At 36.2% G+C, this 17203-nt stretch overlaps 1 protein-coding gene across 1 annotated transcript in view; it reads left to right on the top strand.

The window, feature by feature from the left end:
- Positions 1-17203, top strand: part of atic (5-aminoimidazole-4-carboxamide ribonucleotide formyltransferase/IMP cyclohydrolase) — a 99979-nt gene that overhangs the window by 27127 nt on the left and 55649 nt on the right. The window contains exon 6 of the mRNA XM_088607214.1: positions 7719-7870. Within this exon, the coding sequence (XP_088463340.1) occupies positions 7719-7870 (152 nt within the window). The remainder of the gene's footprint in view (positions 1-7718; positions 7871-17203) is intronic.

The raw sequence follows: 17203 nt of genomic DNA, 5'->3' as shown, positions 1-17203 counted from the left end.
GTACCTTTAAAGCGGAGACGACGGCACCGAAAATTTTTGGCGCGCCCTCTCTTTAAAGCCCTGGCCAAATACGAAGACAGTACGTACAGTTATAATTCAAACGGAATTAAAAACTACACATCCCAGTAAACATGGTGGTGCTTGTGATCATTGCGTTTAACCAACGAAACAGGGCGAAAAACCAGTCACATGACTTTGGGGCAGAGTTTCGAAAGCTTAACCTATCAGCAACAAAGCGAAATTTACACGATAGGCTACCTCAAACTGTCAGTTACACGACTGTGTATGTCGCTTAAGCCACTCCTATTTGGCATTTTAGTTATGGAGGCGAGAAGACGCCCCCCCCCCCCCCCTCTCTGGGTGTCTGATTTGCCGCCATGTTTAACCGTCCGTGTCCGAATCGCAGTAGCTACGCGTATGAAATAAAGTTCATCCCAGCTACAAAACATATATATTTTTGTGGTAAGAGGGCGCAAAACATCAGTATTTACTGCTATTAATTACTGTACGATTTATAGTTGAAATCTGAGCCTAGATATAAAGTTAGATATAAAGTTAAAATCTCGACAAAGCAATGTAGGAAATACAGAGAAAAGAAATCCTTTCTGACATCTAAAATCAGTTTCGATCAAGGTCTCTAAAACGAACAAGAAAAAGAGGATTTTCGGAGGGCAATTACGCTGTGTTTATATAGGATAAGTGATCTATGAGCAATCTAATTTCTTGTTCGTTTAAAACAGTGAAATGTCAGCTGCAAAAGATCGCACCAGAAACAGCACTCTCTCTGCCTGTCATAGACGTTCAGGAAAGGCTGAATGAAGTCATGTTAAGAACAATAATTCGGTGATCAATAATAACAGTTGTAGGACAAGAAACAAAAGATAATGAAAACTTCTTTAGGCTAAAACTCAAGTTCATTCTACAAATTAAGGCAAAAGAAAATTCAGGATGTTAAAGTGCTAGAGGTGTAAAAAATACAAAAATGCACATGAGTAAAAAGTTTTAGAAATGGAGCAGGTGTTGCTTTGAAATAAGCAAACAGAAAAAAAGCCATGACTAAAGTGCAGAAGAGGGATGCAGGAACACTTGCTTAGATATACAAAAAAAATCACAAAAAGGTGTATGTTACAAAAGAACATGCAAACATGTTCATCATGTACATCAATTTCCCTTCACGATCAATAAAGTCTTATCTATAAACATGAAACAGAGTGAGGAATCAGAAAATTAGCATGCATAAAAAACAGCAATTCTGTCAATAAGCCCTAAATGAATTAATAGCAACCATGGTTTCATGGAGGGCTTCTCAGATAGTTGGGCATTCAGGTAGATTGCCAGGTGAAAGGATTTGTAAACATACTTTGTTAAAGCAAGTCAGTTTTTTCTGCAACACATAAAAGACATTTTTCCAAGAAAGTTTAGCCTTTGTCACTAATGAAACCACTAAATAAAGACATAAATATAGAAATCTTAAGATTTTGTTATTCAATGTTGGTAGCAGGATGAACTGTGCTTAGTGTATATTTTGTCGCAGCTTTGCTGCAAGATGTTAACAGTGAAAAAAGGTATTTAGAAATGAGTTATTTCAAGAAGAAAATGTTCAGAATAATTGCAAATCTAGCAGGATAGAGAAAGCACAGAAAACAGGCAGTTAGATTGATCAGATTAGTATGAAAAGTTATTTAGCAAAGGGAATGAGAAGAGTGACAAACTAGTATGCTTTAGATCTTTTTATCTGGACCAGGGAAAACTGATCATGTTTCTCTATAACAATAATAAAAAACTTTATTTTATATATCACCTTTAAAAGTGGCATCTCAAAGCATTACAGTAGATATAAAAACAGATAAAAGGACCACAGATTACAAAGTAAATGCATATAAGAAAGACAAGCAGTTAGAGGTGCTACCAAAATTAGAAAATGAAGCAGATACAGACACTAAGTCTTCTGAAAAGAAAGGTTCTGAGGTTAGATTTAAATGCACTCAGGGTACGTGACTGATATCACTGGGAATACAAATTGAGAGCTCTGGGGTGCAGCTAGAGAAGACCCTGTCACCCACAGAATGTAGATGTTCTTGAGGACAGCTAGAAGACCAGAGTCAGACGGACAAAGGTGGGGAGTAGACAGATAATAAGCCATATACTGTAGGTACTGAATGAGGATGAGGATTTTGAAGTTGACTCGAAACCTGATAGGTAACCAATGCAAGGACTTGAAAACAGGTGTAATGCATCCCTGATAGGATTCTCGCTGTCATATTCTGAACATATTGAAGATTGCTCAGTGTGGATTTAATTTCCCCAGTGAACAGGATGTGCATTTATTAATTCTAGAAAAAAAAGCCTTTCTTGATTTCTCTAGTTCTTAGTTTCTCTAGTTCCCTTTAAAATAAACTATTATTCCACAATGCAGAGTATTATATGGACAGTATTTACACATGATATTGTGATTTAAAGAAATGAACACAAGCAGCTTTTCGAGATTTAAGTGTTGGCTGAGTTATTGCAGGATAAAAAACTAGAGATGTTGGTAAGAAGATAATATTGGGATAGCTGAGGAATACACTGATAACAAGAACACTTCCTAATGGGGTTAGGCATACTTTTGATTAAGATGATGAAGTTAACTGAGTGTATGTTTACATAGATACTGAAATGAGGATTGTATTTTAGATTTTGTGTAGTTGCTAGCATTGAACTGTGTGTTGGATGCACATGAATTGAAGGAATGGGCAAACATCGCTGATGCGGATCCACAGAGCCAGCATATTAAGATGTTTATAATTAGAGGCATTTTCTTTAAATAACTAGGTATGGATACTGATGTGCAAGAGAGGTGGAAAGGCTGTTTACTTAAGCCAGCACTATAAAATATTTTATTCTCAGTGAGATGCTGCCATTTCATAGTGGGTTTCTAACACTGTGTATAGTTCAATCCACACAGTGCCTTTACTTCCATCCATTTCTAATCTCTTTATCCAGTACAGAGGATTAGGAGCCTATCCCAGTAAGCAACGGACACAAGGCAGAATACACCCTGGACATAGCGCCAGTCCATCACAGGACAGACAGACACAAACACACACACCAGGGCCAGTTTTCCCATAAACCAATTAACTAACCAGTATGTTTTGAAGTGCGAGAGGGAGTCATATCACACATATGGAGAAAAACCATGTAACCCAGAGAGAACATGCAAACCCCACACACACAGGATGGCAGGAATTGAATCTAGGACCCTAGTGCTCCAAGATAGCAATGCTAACCACTTTGCCACCATTATAAATGGATGGATATCTTAGTTATCTTTCTAGTTCACAGGTTTGCATGCATAATTTAATTTTGAAAGGCGCCGAGACATCAGGTACTACTGTTGTATTTATGAAAAAGAAACAAAACAAAAAGCATACTAACAACTGTGCCATCCTACTCTTTAGTTAATACAATTTATTATTTATAAACAGTTAACATTGTTAGAAAAATATTTTGAATTATATTTAGTCAGATGTAATGTATATTTGAACAATGAAAATATATTTTTACAAGATGCGGGGGAAAGTGCAACAACTTATTACAGTGCTAAATTTAATATTGATTGCTTATAGTTTATGCTAACACCTAACTTTCTTAATTAGGTGTAATTAAAACAGTGAACTAAGTGTAACATACCATTCAGAAATACAATCGAGAATAGTTTTGTGGTGTTTGTATGGAAGAAACGTTTCTAAAATGTATAACGTAACAAATTTAAAGACGATTAAATTCTGTAATCTTTCCACTTGTAATGTCATTAGACAGAACAAGAAGTTTCTGCTTTGTCTAAGGATGGTATCAAAAAGTAGTCTAGGTGGTGAGAAAGCTGTGCTTAATTATAATTAAGTGACTTAAAAGTAAAAAGAGATGGTTCATATTGCTTGATTAATTTTAAAAACTAAGTTATAAATGCAGACGCGATCGCTGCCATAAGCGCTCCAGGCAGTAGAACGTTCGTTCTGTACTGCTGAGCTCCGCGCCTCCTCCATCTCTCGGTGCCGCGCCCCTCTCTGACGGAGCGCAGTGGGCGGTACGCTATTTTCAGAGCCTCTGATTGGGAAAAAAAGACCTGCTGATGAGTTTCACACAACAGGAAGAGAAAAGAATGGGATTTTTTCTCTTCGAAACGTGTGTTGTCTTTATGAAATTCGTGTATTTTAAACGTTTAATTAAGAAGTAAAAACCTTACAGCGTACACAGAGATTCTGAGCTGATCACGAGGAAGAAAAATCACCCATTTTTCGCGCATAAAAAGTGGTTTTTAACTCTCGTAACCCATTTTTATAGGTTTTAAAGTCGTGCAATGTCTAAGTTAAGCAGGAACACATCATTATATCTCATTTTTTATTTCTTTTTAAAAAAAATTAAAAATCGTTTGCCCAGCCTACTTATATGTCTTGGGTCGGAGGATCGAACCCAGCTGTTGCCATGAGTTTTCTTTTAACAAATAAACATTTCTTTGAAAAACTAAAATAGCAAATATACTGTCCATAATATTGACATTTTTTATATTTCAAAATATCACATATGTTCGAAGCTAAGTCATTTATTAATAGCAAATAATTTAAAACTGTTACAGATATTATTACTGACAATATTATCGACACTGTATTGAATTTGTTGATGGTTCTAAATATCACGAAATGCATTTTAAACACCTTGACTTGTGAAAATTTTCACAGCCTTTACATAAAACTATAAGAGAGATAATTCTCTTTCTGTAAACCTCAGGTTTTTCATCGATGCTTAGTTACACACTAACTGGAATACTGGGGGACCGCTGTGTACACATGTTCATAACACGAGAATACTGCTCAATACTGCTTCAAGCGATAGGAACCATAGGAAGCAGAACAGCGCAGTCTCCAATTACCCAGAGTGTAAGCACTGGAATAAATCTGTTTGATATCTGAAACACTTTATTTCCTGTTTTCATTCAGCAGGAAAATTCATATTTTTTACTCAACAGCTTTTTAAAAACAGCACCCATGATGTCCATGATTTTTTTTACATAGAAGACTGACACGGCTATATTCGGCTAGTGTGTATTGCCTGTTCAGGGTTCTGTAGCATTCCAGTTTGTTGTGTTTGTACTTGCAAGAATAGCGATTACAAACATTAAAAAAACGTAATCATACTTTTATAAAATATACCGACTTTTTCATGTTTAATGTGTAAGATGCTGTAATACAGTTTAAAATGATTAAAAGTCTAAACAGTATAAAACTTGAATTCTTATTTCTTAATATAACTATCAAGTGGTATTAAATGCAACTTTTTAGTATAGATGACACTTTTCTAAAATTAAAAATAAAAAGATTACAATCTAATCTTTCAACGTGTGATCCCATGAAGAAGTACAATACGCTCATGCTTTGTTTAATGATGGTATGAAAAATAAATCTAAATGATGAGAAAGCTATGCTTAAAGTTAATTGAGGGACTTAGAAGACAAAGATAATGATTTACATTGCATTGTCAGAATGTGAATAAATAAAGGCATTTAATTAAATGCGTTTGGGATTTAAGTCAAAATGGGGGTAATGGGGACTCTATTATCAAAACTCGTTCAAATGTGATTCTTTTGGAAAACTTTTGAAATGTTCCTTGTAACTACACTGCTGTCGATATTGTAGCAATAGACAAAATGAAACGCTTGGAGTTTGTAATGTAGGGATTTCTATATTTTTCTTTATCTAGTGGTTTCATTAGTGACAAAGGCTAGACCGGCTTGCCTGCTCTGTCCTGAAGCTAGCTGGTGTCTGGGCCACACACACCTCAGGACGTTGATGTCACTGCCTTTCATATGAATCCTTTCAAATGGAAATATTTTGACACTGCGCTCAACAATTTAAGGAAGAACATGAAACACCTGGGATTCAATCAATTAAAAATATTTTTTTTGTAAAAACTGCACCAGGTACTAGATCTCGTTTATAGGTCTGAAGTAGAATTTACAGCTTCAGATTTAAAAGGTTATTAATATCTTCAGTCGCATTAACATTGGAATGTTCTTTCAAGTGTAAAAAGAGGCGATACACAACTTGACTCCTCTAACTTTTAAGTTTACAGAGAAATTCCGCTAGAGCCACAACATTGTCCAATAATACTCTTCTTGTCTAATTTCTTGCGATTCAGGCACGGAAGGGTTAAAAAGAGGTCAGACAGGCAGAGGGAAGGGGGAGGGGTGAAACTGTTATCTGTCCTGGATAAAGCGGTTAGAAAATAGGTGGATTTACACTTGTGAAAAGCGTTCCAATTTGAATGCGATATGGAAGATATTCTTCATAAAAAAATAATCTTGGATGGTCTGTAAACTGAAAATGTATAGAGGAGACACATGTATCGCCTCTTTTTACAGTTGGAAGAACATTCCAATGTTAATGCGACACTGAAGACATTATTAATAACCTTTTAAATCTGAAGCTGCTAACTCTGCTTCAGGCCTGCACACCTGCATGTCAAGTTCATCATGTGTGAATGAGTTAAATTAAAAATAAAACGTGTTTACAAAGAATGTGAAGTACAGTAATACCACTGGAGACTCGAACCCGGGCTTTCGACGTCACTCAATAGGGAACCAGCCAGCTGAGCTAAAGGGAGATCTCTCCCCAGCCTGGTGGCTGAGGTCCCTGCTATTCACACGGAAAGCCGGTGACGTCACTGTACTGGCAAGCCGGCTCGCATGACCTGTAATGTCGGCCGTATGCGTTACAATATATTTAGATCTTTAAATTAATATTGTTATTAATTTCTTTAGCCTCACAACATTGTCCAATAATTCTCTTCTTGTATCTTATTTTTAGTTAAGCAGGATTTGAGCTACAGACCATAAAAAAACAGCGTTCACTTTTTTCTGTCTTTCTCACCTGCTGTGATTCTGGTGTTAATAAAACACATTTACAAAGAAAGTGGAATACAGTAATACCAGCTATTTAAGTACATATACAGCATTTAGTTTCTGCATTGAAAAAAGTGGGTGGATAAAACAGTTCTTTGTTTTCAGGAGTAAATTTTGTCTGGCTTTTTGTCCATTTTTATCATAACAGTTAAACCCACCATATGTTCTTCATTCCCATATCTAAATTTTTATTTTCTTAAGAACTATTAATATGTCCTAATATTACAGATACCTGAGACAAAACATCTCTTCATTTTGATCAGCTATACAGTTCATATTGGCATTTATACTTGTGCCCAAATAATATGAAAGTCAGTATCAACAGCGAGGAGGTTAAAGTCTGTTTTGACTTGCCCTAGTGCAGTTTGAGTTCTGTGGTAACATTTGAGCGTGGGTCACGTCACTGGCTGACTTTGACTGGGATATTCCTAGGTTCACACAGTAGAGTAGGAGCCAGTTGGTCAGAGGTCTTTGAGTGAGATAGTGGCGCCCCTTTGGATGCTTGCAGGCATACTGAATCAGTACTGAACATCCATCAAGTGACTGTGGCACCTGTAAAGCATTAAAAGATGAATGACTTGAAGACAGGCAGTTCAGAACATCTGGATTACACTTTTTTATTTCTGCCTGTGTGCTCTTGTGGGATCATAGTTGAGACCTGGGACATGGATAAAAAATGTTTTGCCAATGTTAAATTTGTTGAACCAGTTTTAATGCATTTCCTTTTCAGGATGAAGTTTGATTATAATATCTTTGGTATTCCATCTCCTTCATGGTTCAGGTGGCGTTACTCTGCTGCGTGCTGCAGCGAAGAACCATGTCCGTGTGACCATTGTGTGTGATCCCAGCGATTACAACATGGTTGTAAAGGAGATGATTAGTTCTGAAACCAAGGACACAAGTCTGGAGACTCGGAAAATGTTGGCTTTGAAGGTAATTATGGAATTATAGATTTGAGCTGAAATGTAAACTAAGAGACTGGTATCCACAGGAAACAACTGGAAAGGCCTAGCTTCCATTTAAGTATTCATTATCCTATAATGTTGCTGAAACAATGTTTGCAGTTGTAACTTTTATAGCAGCTGCACATTTTACATGCTTCATAGCTATAGCACTGTTTACAATGGAGAGGAGGACATTTGGCCCTTCTGGCTCACCTGATTGCTAGTAAGTATTCTCATTTTCTTCAGCTTTTTTAAAAAGAAAATTGGTAACGACTTTGACATTGTGGCTTGGTAGGTTTTTCCACACTCCCAGAACCTGTTATGTGAAACGTTCCCATTTTAATGCGACGTGGTAAAACGTGGTTTTAATTTTAAAACCACAACCCTGGGGATCCACTAAAATAAGTCCATAGGATTACTTTTGTAGGTACCTATAAGGATTTTGAATGCTTGAATCAGGTCTCCTTGTCGCCTTCTCCGTCCTTATCCTGAAGCTTAGGACATTCCTTTTCAGCCCTAGAATATACCTCGATGTTCTTTTTTTAAATGGATTCCAGAGCAGCAGCATTTTTGTATTGAGGTGGCAAAGTACAAGGTATTTTAAATGAAGTCTTATGCATTTCACAATCTTAATATAACTTTTCTCAATATTCACTTAAACATCCTAACATTTTATTTGCATATTTATTACTTCCCTACATAACTCTTTCTATTGCTCTTGAAGTAGACAAGTCAAGCTCAGGCTTTTCCAATTTTATTTATTAACCTTTTAAAGATATAACTCTTTAAATTTCTCGTTCAGCTTCTTCACAGTTTGCTAATTCTGCTAAATTGGTATCTAATTCGAACTTGAGTAGGTTCTAGAGGACAGCAGTTCAGCAAATTGGTGTGGTGCACTATAACTATTCTATGCAGATTACACAGCAGTCCGGACTAATTCAATATAAACCCTGATTTAAAAATGGCCACAAACATAAAGAACTTTTGGAACCTAATGATTAGAGACATAATCAAAGTCTCCTGTTTCATAAAACGAGTCTAGTTTCTTTTTAGAAAAATTAGAGATCAAATGTCAGTAATTGAAAAAATTTAATTTAAAAATGTTGAAAATATGATCCAGATGTTAAAATAGTGTAACCACTTTGCAAAAAAAGAGGCTGTTTTTAAAAATGCAGCAACTCGGAATGTGTGCTATTTCTTCCAAATGTGGTATACGTAGCACATTGTGTTGTGGTATGTAATTCACTTGCTGTCTATTGCGATAAACGTGTACTTTTTAGAATCTGCTTAATAGGGAAAATTAAAATGGAGTTGTGTAAATAAATTAATAATGATATTAACTTAAGGATCTTAATATATTTATATAGCTGGTAGTAGTACCATATTCTACTTTCTTCGTAAACATATGCATCAATTTCTTTGACTCATTCACTTGTGATTATTTTGGAAAGATTTTGGCATGTTCGTTCCGGCTACTGTTTGTTACTGAGCTGTGCTTTGGTAAAGTGGGCTAAGTGCTTCCCTATTTCCCAGAAGTGTTCAGTTACTGCTCAGGGTATAAGTTTTATCTTTAACAAGTAGACTCCTAAAAATAAAATTGTAAGTAACGTGCACTCTATTGACATTTTTTATTTTTATATATCACAATGTGTTAAATGTTAAAATGATATTGATAAACATTAGTTAACAAAGTTTAATACGGTCACCGGTAGCAGTAAAAACCATTTCAACCGGTTTAATTCAATTCAGAATACTTTATTTATCCCAGGTGGGCAATTTAAGACAAGCCTTAAAATGAATTCATATATATTATAGTTATACTCCAGAATAATAAATTGGTATTAAAAAGACCACTGAAACCAAAGTTCAATGTCTCTGATCATTAATAGCAATATTAATTTATTTAGAATTAATGATTCCAAATTGTTTGCATTTTGTTCAGGGTGATTTGTCACTGTTTTCACAACCTTGATTTTCCTATTGAAATAGTTGAAGTAGGTAGCTGCGTCAGCATGCGTAGACTGCAAAGGAACAGGTAACAGGTTTATTCCATGCTGAAAAGAAAGGAAATACAACGTGTGGAGCCTTCAGGTGAAGAAGGCATGGAATAAACCTGTTACCTGTTCTTTCTTATTAAAATGCCTATTTTTGAGAGACAGTGTTTCAGATGTCAATAACTTTTTGAACAAATAAACAGAGCCTTTAAACCACAGGCATTTTAAAGATCATGATTTGTGACATTTTTCACAACTTCTGTTTAAACGATATCCAGTACCTGGTTGCATTTTTAAGAACTTTAGTTTGAATAAAGTGGATCTCAGGTGTAAACGAGTTTATAATGTGAGAATTACTATTCAAAAGCTACTCTATGTATGCTAAACACCTTTTTCCAATTATGAATTTAAGCTGTATACTCTTTAGACTTTTATTAATTTTAAACTGTGTATTACAGCATGTTAATCATTAAACATTAGGAAGTCAGTATATTTTATAAAAGCAAGATAGCTCAGTTGGACAAAAGTTCACAACCTTTCACCTTCATCATAAATATTTTATGCATCAAAGTCTTTAACTTGGTAACTTAAATGGGTTCTGGTTTTAACGTGCTTGCTCTAACATTATTAAGCTTATATTCTGTACTTCATAGGTTATAATGCTTTATCCTTTTCTAAGAATACGTAGTAAGAACACCACTTGCTGTTATTGTAAGAAGATAAATGTTGTAATGATTTAACATCACTTGATAGTTAAATTAATATTGAATCATGTAACTAAACAGCTAAAGTATCACAAGTGGACATTTCTGAAACATTTTGACATCCGTTTCTTTTTAAAAAGCTTTTATTGTCCTTGTAGTGGTAATGGACAAAGCACTGCACCCAATGGTTCAAAGTACAATCAGAGTATTACTTTGGGTTTGTTTCTTCACAGCACAGAAAACGCCCTAGTCAAAGTCACCAACGATCTCCTAATAGCTTCTGATTCTGGTTCTCTTTCCATACTCATCCTTCTCGATCTCAGTGCTGCCTTTGACACTGTTGACCATAACATCTTGCTTTCTCGTCTCGAGACTGTGTTTGGAGTCTCTGACACTGCCCTCAAATGGTTTAAGTCTTACCTCACTGATCGCTGTCACTTTGTCTCTCTCAATAGGTACAGGTCTGAAATTGGTCTTGTCAAGTCTGGTGTCCCTCAGGGCTCAATACTGGGCCCCTTGCTCTTCAGCATTTACATGTTCCCACTTGGTCAGCTTTTAAGATCACATGGCCTCAGCTTTCATTTTTACGCTGACGATACTCAAATATACATCCATACCAAACCCAACACTGATGTGGCTGTCTCTATTCTATCTAATTGCATCTCTGACATAAAAATTTGGATGACTCAAAACTTCCTTCATCTTAACTGTGACAAGACTGAAGTCATGCTTATTGGTACCCCCCATCAACTTTGTAAAGCCAGTCCTGTAACCCTGTCTGTAGATGGCTCTGTACTTGAGCTCCAATCAAAATTGAAAAACCTTGGGGTTATATTCGATTCTGGCTTAACATTCGACCCACATGTACAGCATACTGTCAAAACATCTTTTTTTCACCTTAGAAATATCGCAAGACTACGCCCTATGCTATCATTAACTGTGGCTGAAAAGCTGATCAACATATTTGTATTCTCTCGAATTGACTACTGCAATGCTCTGCTCCCTGGGGTATCTAAATCTACTCTGAACAAGCTGCAGTATGTCCAAAATTCAGCAGCCAGAATCCTGACCAGGTCTAGTGCAAGTGTTCACATTTCTCCTATCCTGGAGTCCTTGCACTGGCTTCCGGTCAAATTCCGCGTAGACTTTAAAATCCTCATGCTCACCTACAAGGCTTTACATGGCTTGGCACCTCAATACCTGTCTGAACTATTATCGCCCTACTCCCGACCTCGCAACCTCCGCTCTTCAAATTCTGCCCTCCTTACTGTCCCCCAAGCCCGTCTACATTGTATGGGCGACATGGCCTTCTCCTGCTATGCCCCCAAGCTCTGGAACACTTTGCCCAAGGATATTAGAGAGTCACCTTCTCTAAACTCCTTCAAATCCAGACTCAAAACCCTCCTTTTCAGAAAAACCTTTACTTAACTGGTTCCATTCTTCACCCCTCTGCTCTTCTTAATACCATCTTCCACGGTCTCCTCTATTGTTATTGTTGTATTGTTGTAATTAAAATTGTGTCCTGTCTTGTGAAATTTTCTTATTTATTGTTGTAGTCTTCTTATTTATTGTTATTGTCATCCTGTAAAGCGCTTTGAGAAGCCACCTTTAAAGGCGCTATATAAAATAAAGTTTATTATTATTATTTCTTATATACAGATGCAGCCATTCAAAACGAGCGAGATACGCTGCGGTACAACGTGGTGGGCGTGTCACATCATTATGCTTTATATCATGTCATAGTGCATTATACCGCATGCAAATTAGATTGTTAATAGTATCCGGAATCACCTTGTAAAGCTCATAAAGCTTAACCTCTCATGTACAGCATTTGAGCTGTCACCAGTGAACACCCGGTTTTGAATTCTGGTCAATGCTGAAGGACAATCTTTATTCAGTTAAGAATTTAAGTTGTATACTCTTTAAACTTTTAATTTTAAGCTGTGTATTACAGCATGTTAACCATTAAACATTTAAAAGTTGGTATTTTATAAAAGCAAGGTTCCTCGGTTGGACATAAATATTTTAATTATGCAGAAATATTTTATGCATCAAAGTCTTTACCGAAGATATTACTAATAGTATTAATAATGAATGACCTTGTACAAGCTGTAAGCTCAAAGTATTACCCTGGTCCACTTTCTTTGTTACCGTCTTTGTAAGCGAAAAGACTTTATTTTTTCTTTGACAAAAAGTAACACCACAGCATTTCATTGATCTGATCATGTATTTGTTTCCAGTCATACAAAGTAAGTTTAGTAAATCTCCGATTTACCATGCCTTTCACATGCTCATAAATGATATTAATTTAGGAACATAAACATCTTACTGTATGTAAACTGTATTGTATATGGCTGGAGAAAGTATTCCAATTTCTCCCTAAACATTTTAAGCATCAAAGCCTTACATGTGGTTATTTTGGAAACGTTTTTACGTGCTCCTTCTGACCATATTAAGTTTATATACTTTGTGAAAAGTGATAGTGTTTGAACTTTTTCTGTGAATTCGCTTGTTATCAGCATAAACAAAAGCATACTTTTAGAATTTGATTAACAGGGAATATAATATGGAATCACGTATCTAAAGAAATTAATAACGATATAATTATATTCATGTACTGCAGAATAAACTGTAGAGTTAGTTAATGCAACACGGAAGATAGTATTAATAATGTAGCGCTTTCAGGCACCAGCTGGGGAATTGAACCCGGGCCTCCAGCATCACTGAACAGGGAAGCAGCCAGTCGAGCTACAGTGTGCTCTGCCTTCAACCCTGACGGGTCCCTCCTATTCATATGAAACATAGTGATGTCACCTCCCTGGCAAGCCCTCATCAAACTTTAACTCGTTCAGAGTGCCCTACATTACAAACTCCAAGTGTTTCATTATGAGGTGAAGACACTCACACCTGTAGAAGGCTTAACAGCCGAAACGTTCATTTCTTTTCAGCATGGAATAAACCTATTTCTTGTTCCTTTGCAGACTACGCAAGCTGACGCAGCTACCCACCAAAAGTAGTTACAGTACAGATGCAGCCATTCAAAATGCGCGGGCGATACCGCATTATTTTCCGGTACGCTGTACGCAGTCTACCGCGAGTTACCGGTAAATACCGCTAGCAAAATAATAGTATCCGGAATTTCCGCAAGGTGGAGCTAATAAAGCTCAACCCCTCATGTTTGAGCTGTCGCCATCAAAGTCTTTAACGAAGATATTACTAATGGTATTAATAATGAATGACCTTGGACAAGCTGTAAGTGTAAACTCGCCTGGTCCGCATTCTTTTTTTCATTGACCGTCTTTGTAAAAGTAACACCACAGCATTTCGCAATTACGCATTTGTTTCCAATCATGCAAAGTACAGTAATTTTTGAGAATCGATTCACCATGCCTTTCACATGCTCATAAAAGAGATTGATTTAGGAACATAAACATATTACCGTATGCAAACTGTACCGTATACAGTATGTATATGTATATTTAATGTCCTAACTGTGCCAGTTTAAGTATTGAATATTTATATGGAATTTTACCACTGAAGGGAAATCCTAGTGCCTGAACATAAAAAGAATAGGAGCATACTGCAACACGTGTGAAGGCCATAAACGATATTAATTTTGGAACATAAACATACAGTATATGGCTGATCTCGGTACTTTAAAGAAAACATACACGGAACATGGTTTCATTATGACCAGAATCGGTCTTGAGATATTTTTAACTTGATTTACAGTATTTGAGAGGTATGTCTTGACACTGATACTACGTAAATACTGCTCACGTATATGTTTCTAGGTTTATATTATGCATTTCATACAGTCAAATTACTTTTGAGAAACTGATAAGAAGCGCGAAACGGTATGCCCAGGGCGTTTTAGTTTTCGTTTTGTTTTAATGCAGTGCGGGGACTCTGCTTTAACTATATCGCCGTGGATTGATTAGACATATCAAGTACATACAAGTCATTTTTTAAATGTTGTAGTTCGTCTTGTAAAAATGTTACGAGTACATCATCTGTCAACGATTACACAGGTTCTGTTTCCATATTGCGGATTTTGGTTACGTAATATTATTTTCTAATTTCACGTTGTGAATATATGATTTGGGCAAACAGAGCCGCAAAGAAGTACATCATGGGTTTTTGTTTTTTTTTGCAGTTTTATCTAGAACAAGCGATGCTTAAACCTTTGTCTGATTCTTGTGAAACTATCCACACGACAGTTACCTAGGAGTTGACTTCAGTGATGTCACTGATGGGATGTTTCTAAAAATCCATCCACTGTAAAACGTCTTCTCCAGTTGTCCTGCATATGTATTCGCTAATGAAGCTGTGTGTTCTGAGCCTGGTTCTCTACATTTCGGTATGAACCAGCTTAGAGGGCTAAAGACAGCTTGTGTTTAAATTGAGAGTAAGGTAATTTATGCTTCTAAAGTCATGGTCAGCATTTATTATTGTACTGTGCTGTAAACTTGTTCTGTGCCTAATTACATTATTTTATAGCTTTATCAAATCTGTACATTGTCTGTCGATAATGTTTCTGTAGTGCTTTTTCAGCACTCAGCATGTGACCGCGCCGGTGGCGCTGTGGGTTAGGTTCCTGACTCCCATGTCATACGGTCTGTGATCGAATCCCATGGAACTATGACTTTATTTTTTAACAAACATTTCTTTGAAAAAATGAAACGTTTCCCTTGGTCAGAGATTAAATAAAACCTCACTCGCACCAAACAAATTTATATTTCTAAATATCACAATATGATCGAATTTAAGATTTATATTTAAGTTAATAACAATGAATAGTCACCTATGCGTTACAAAATAAACATTTATATTGATTTGAATCGCGTTTTGATTTAAATCGTAAACGCGTGTTTAAATATATGTGTTTAAAGGCGATATACTGTATAAAAGCAATATAAAATTTATCGTTTATGGCCTTCACACGCGTTACAGTATGCTCCTATTCTTTTTATGCTCAGCTACTAAGATTTCCCTTCAGTGGTAAAATTCCATATGAATATTCAATACTACAACGGGCACAGTAAAGACGTTTACTGTAAATCTTTCTACGACAGACCAACGGACCACGAGTGCCCCTATCGGTCAACCAATCACGTACCGCGGTACCCCGCGTAATTGACGCCGTAGCCAATTACCTCCGGTACGTGTCTGCGCACTTTGAATGGCTGCATCTGTATATGTATTGCAAGGCACTCTGTTTTATTAACAGACACTCTGACTCAAGTGTTGTACAGTGATAATAGACGTGGGTAATGTCATCCCCATTAAACAATGTGCTTATTGCGTAAATCCTGCTAAACTAAAAATTAGACGCAAGAAGAGTATTATTGGACAATGTTGTGAGGGTTTGGCGGAATTTCTCTGTAAACTGAAGAGTTATAGAGGAGACGCGTATCACCTCTTTTTACACTTGTAAAAAATAACATTCCACTCAGTGGGCGATGCATTGTTATCTCAATCACCTGCTTAATTCGTTTTACACCACGGGAAGACGGGAATGTGATTGTACTGTATCTGTACGGAATGTGTGTTGCGTTTTCAAAATTAAAGTGTTTAAAATGTATAATTAAAATAAAAAAAACGTCAGGCTTACACAAAGATTCTAAGATGATCACAAGGAAGTGTATTACATGTCTAATGGTCTTAACCCCATTACCCCCATTTTGATTAAAATCGCAAATGCATGTTTAATTAAATGCCTTTATTGATTCACAATCTGGCAATGCAACAGATGGTGCATAATTGCTCATCAATCAAAACCCTGAGTTTCCCCGAGTGTCAGAAAAAAAATAATTAGCTCACTGATACGTTTATGTAGGGGTTGTGATCTTTAAAATGGATTTGGTTTGAAGGCTTTCTGTGTTTCCCTTGCGAAGATATGGACATAAGAATATTAGTGCATGGTCAAATATATGGCATAGAAACGACAAAGTGAAGGCTGTGAAAACATTCACAATGTACTTTATACACAAAGCAAGTGTTCTCACAACTCTAGGAGGTTTTGTGAAAACCCTACTTCAAGCTAACTTAACCCCGGTAATAAAGCTTTGTTTGATTTCTGAATCCCTTTATTTATGTCCTGTTTTCATTCAGGTAAAGGTAAACTATATACATAATACTGCTAACAGCAGGAAAATTCCTATTCTTTACTCAGCAGCCTATTAAAAACAGCACCCATGATGTTCAAACCGATTTTTTACACAGAAGACTGACACAGCTTTGCATTGTGAATCTCTCTAATAAAACATTTGTCAGTCTGTCCATGGGGGGAAGGAGGACTGTCTTTCATTGGAAGGTTCGCCTATTCTACTTTGAAAATGAAGAGGGGGAGGAAAAGTGCCTGTGGTCAAAAATACAGTATGCTTAAGAGCCGTAAAACCGGTTTATTTCCAGGCAATTTAACAGACGCCTCAAGCCTTTGAAAGACTTTTAAAAAAATTAAAATAGCAAATATTATGGACACTATATTGACATTTTTAGAATTTGATTAATAGGGAATATAATATTGAATCGTGTATCTAAAGAAATTAATAACAATATAATTATATTCATATACTGTATATGCTGACAGTTCCCTGGTTTCGTACCCCTGTTATACTTGTA

The sequence above is a fragment of the Lepisosteus platostomus genome, chromosome 14 (genome assembly GCF_059453375.1).
Source record: "Lepisosteus platostomus isolate fLepPlt1 chromosome 14, fLepPlt1.hap1, whole genome shotgun sequence".
NCBI classification, from domain to species: Eukaryota; Metazoa; Chordata; class Actinopteri; order Semionotiformes; family Lepisosteidae; genus Lepisosteus; species Lepisosteus platostomus.
The sequence above is the reverse complement of the archived record's forward strand: the minus strand, read 5'-3'. Positions and strand labels throughout refer to the sequence as shown.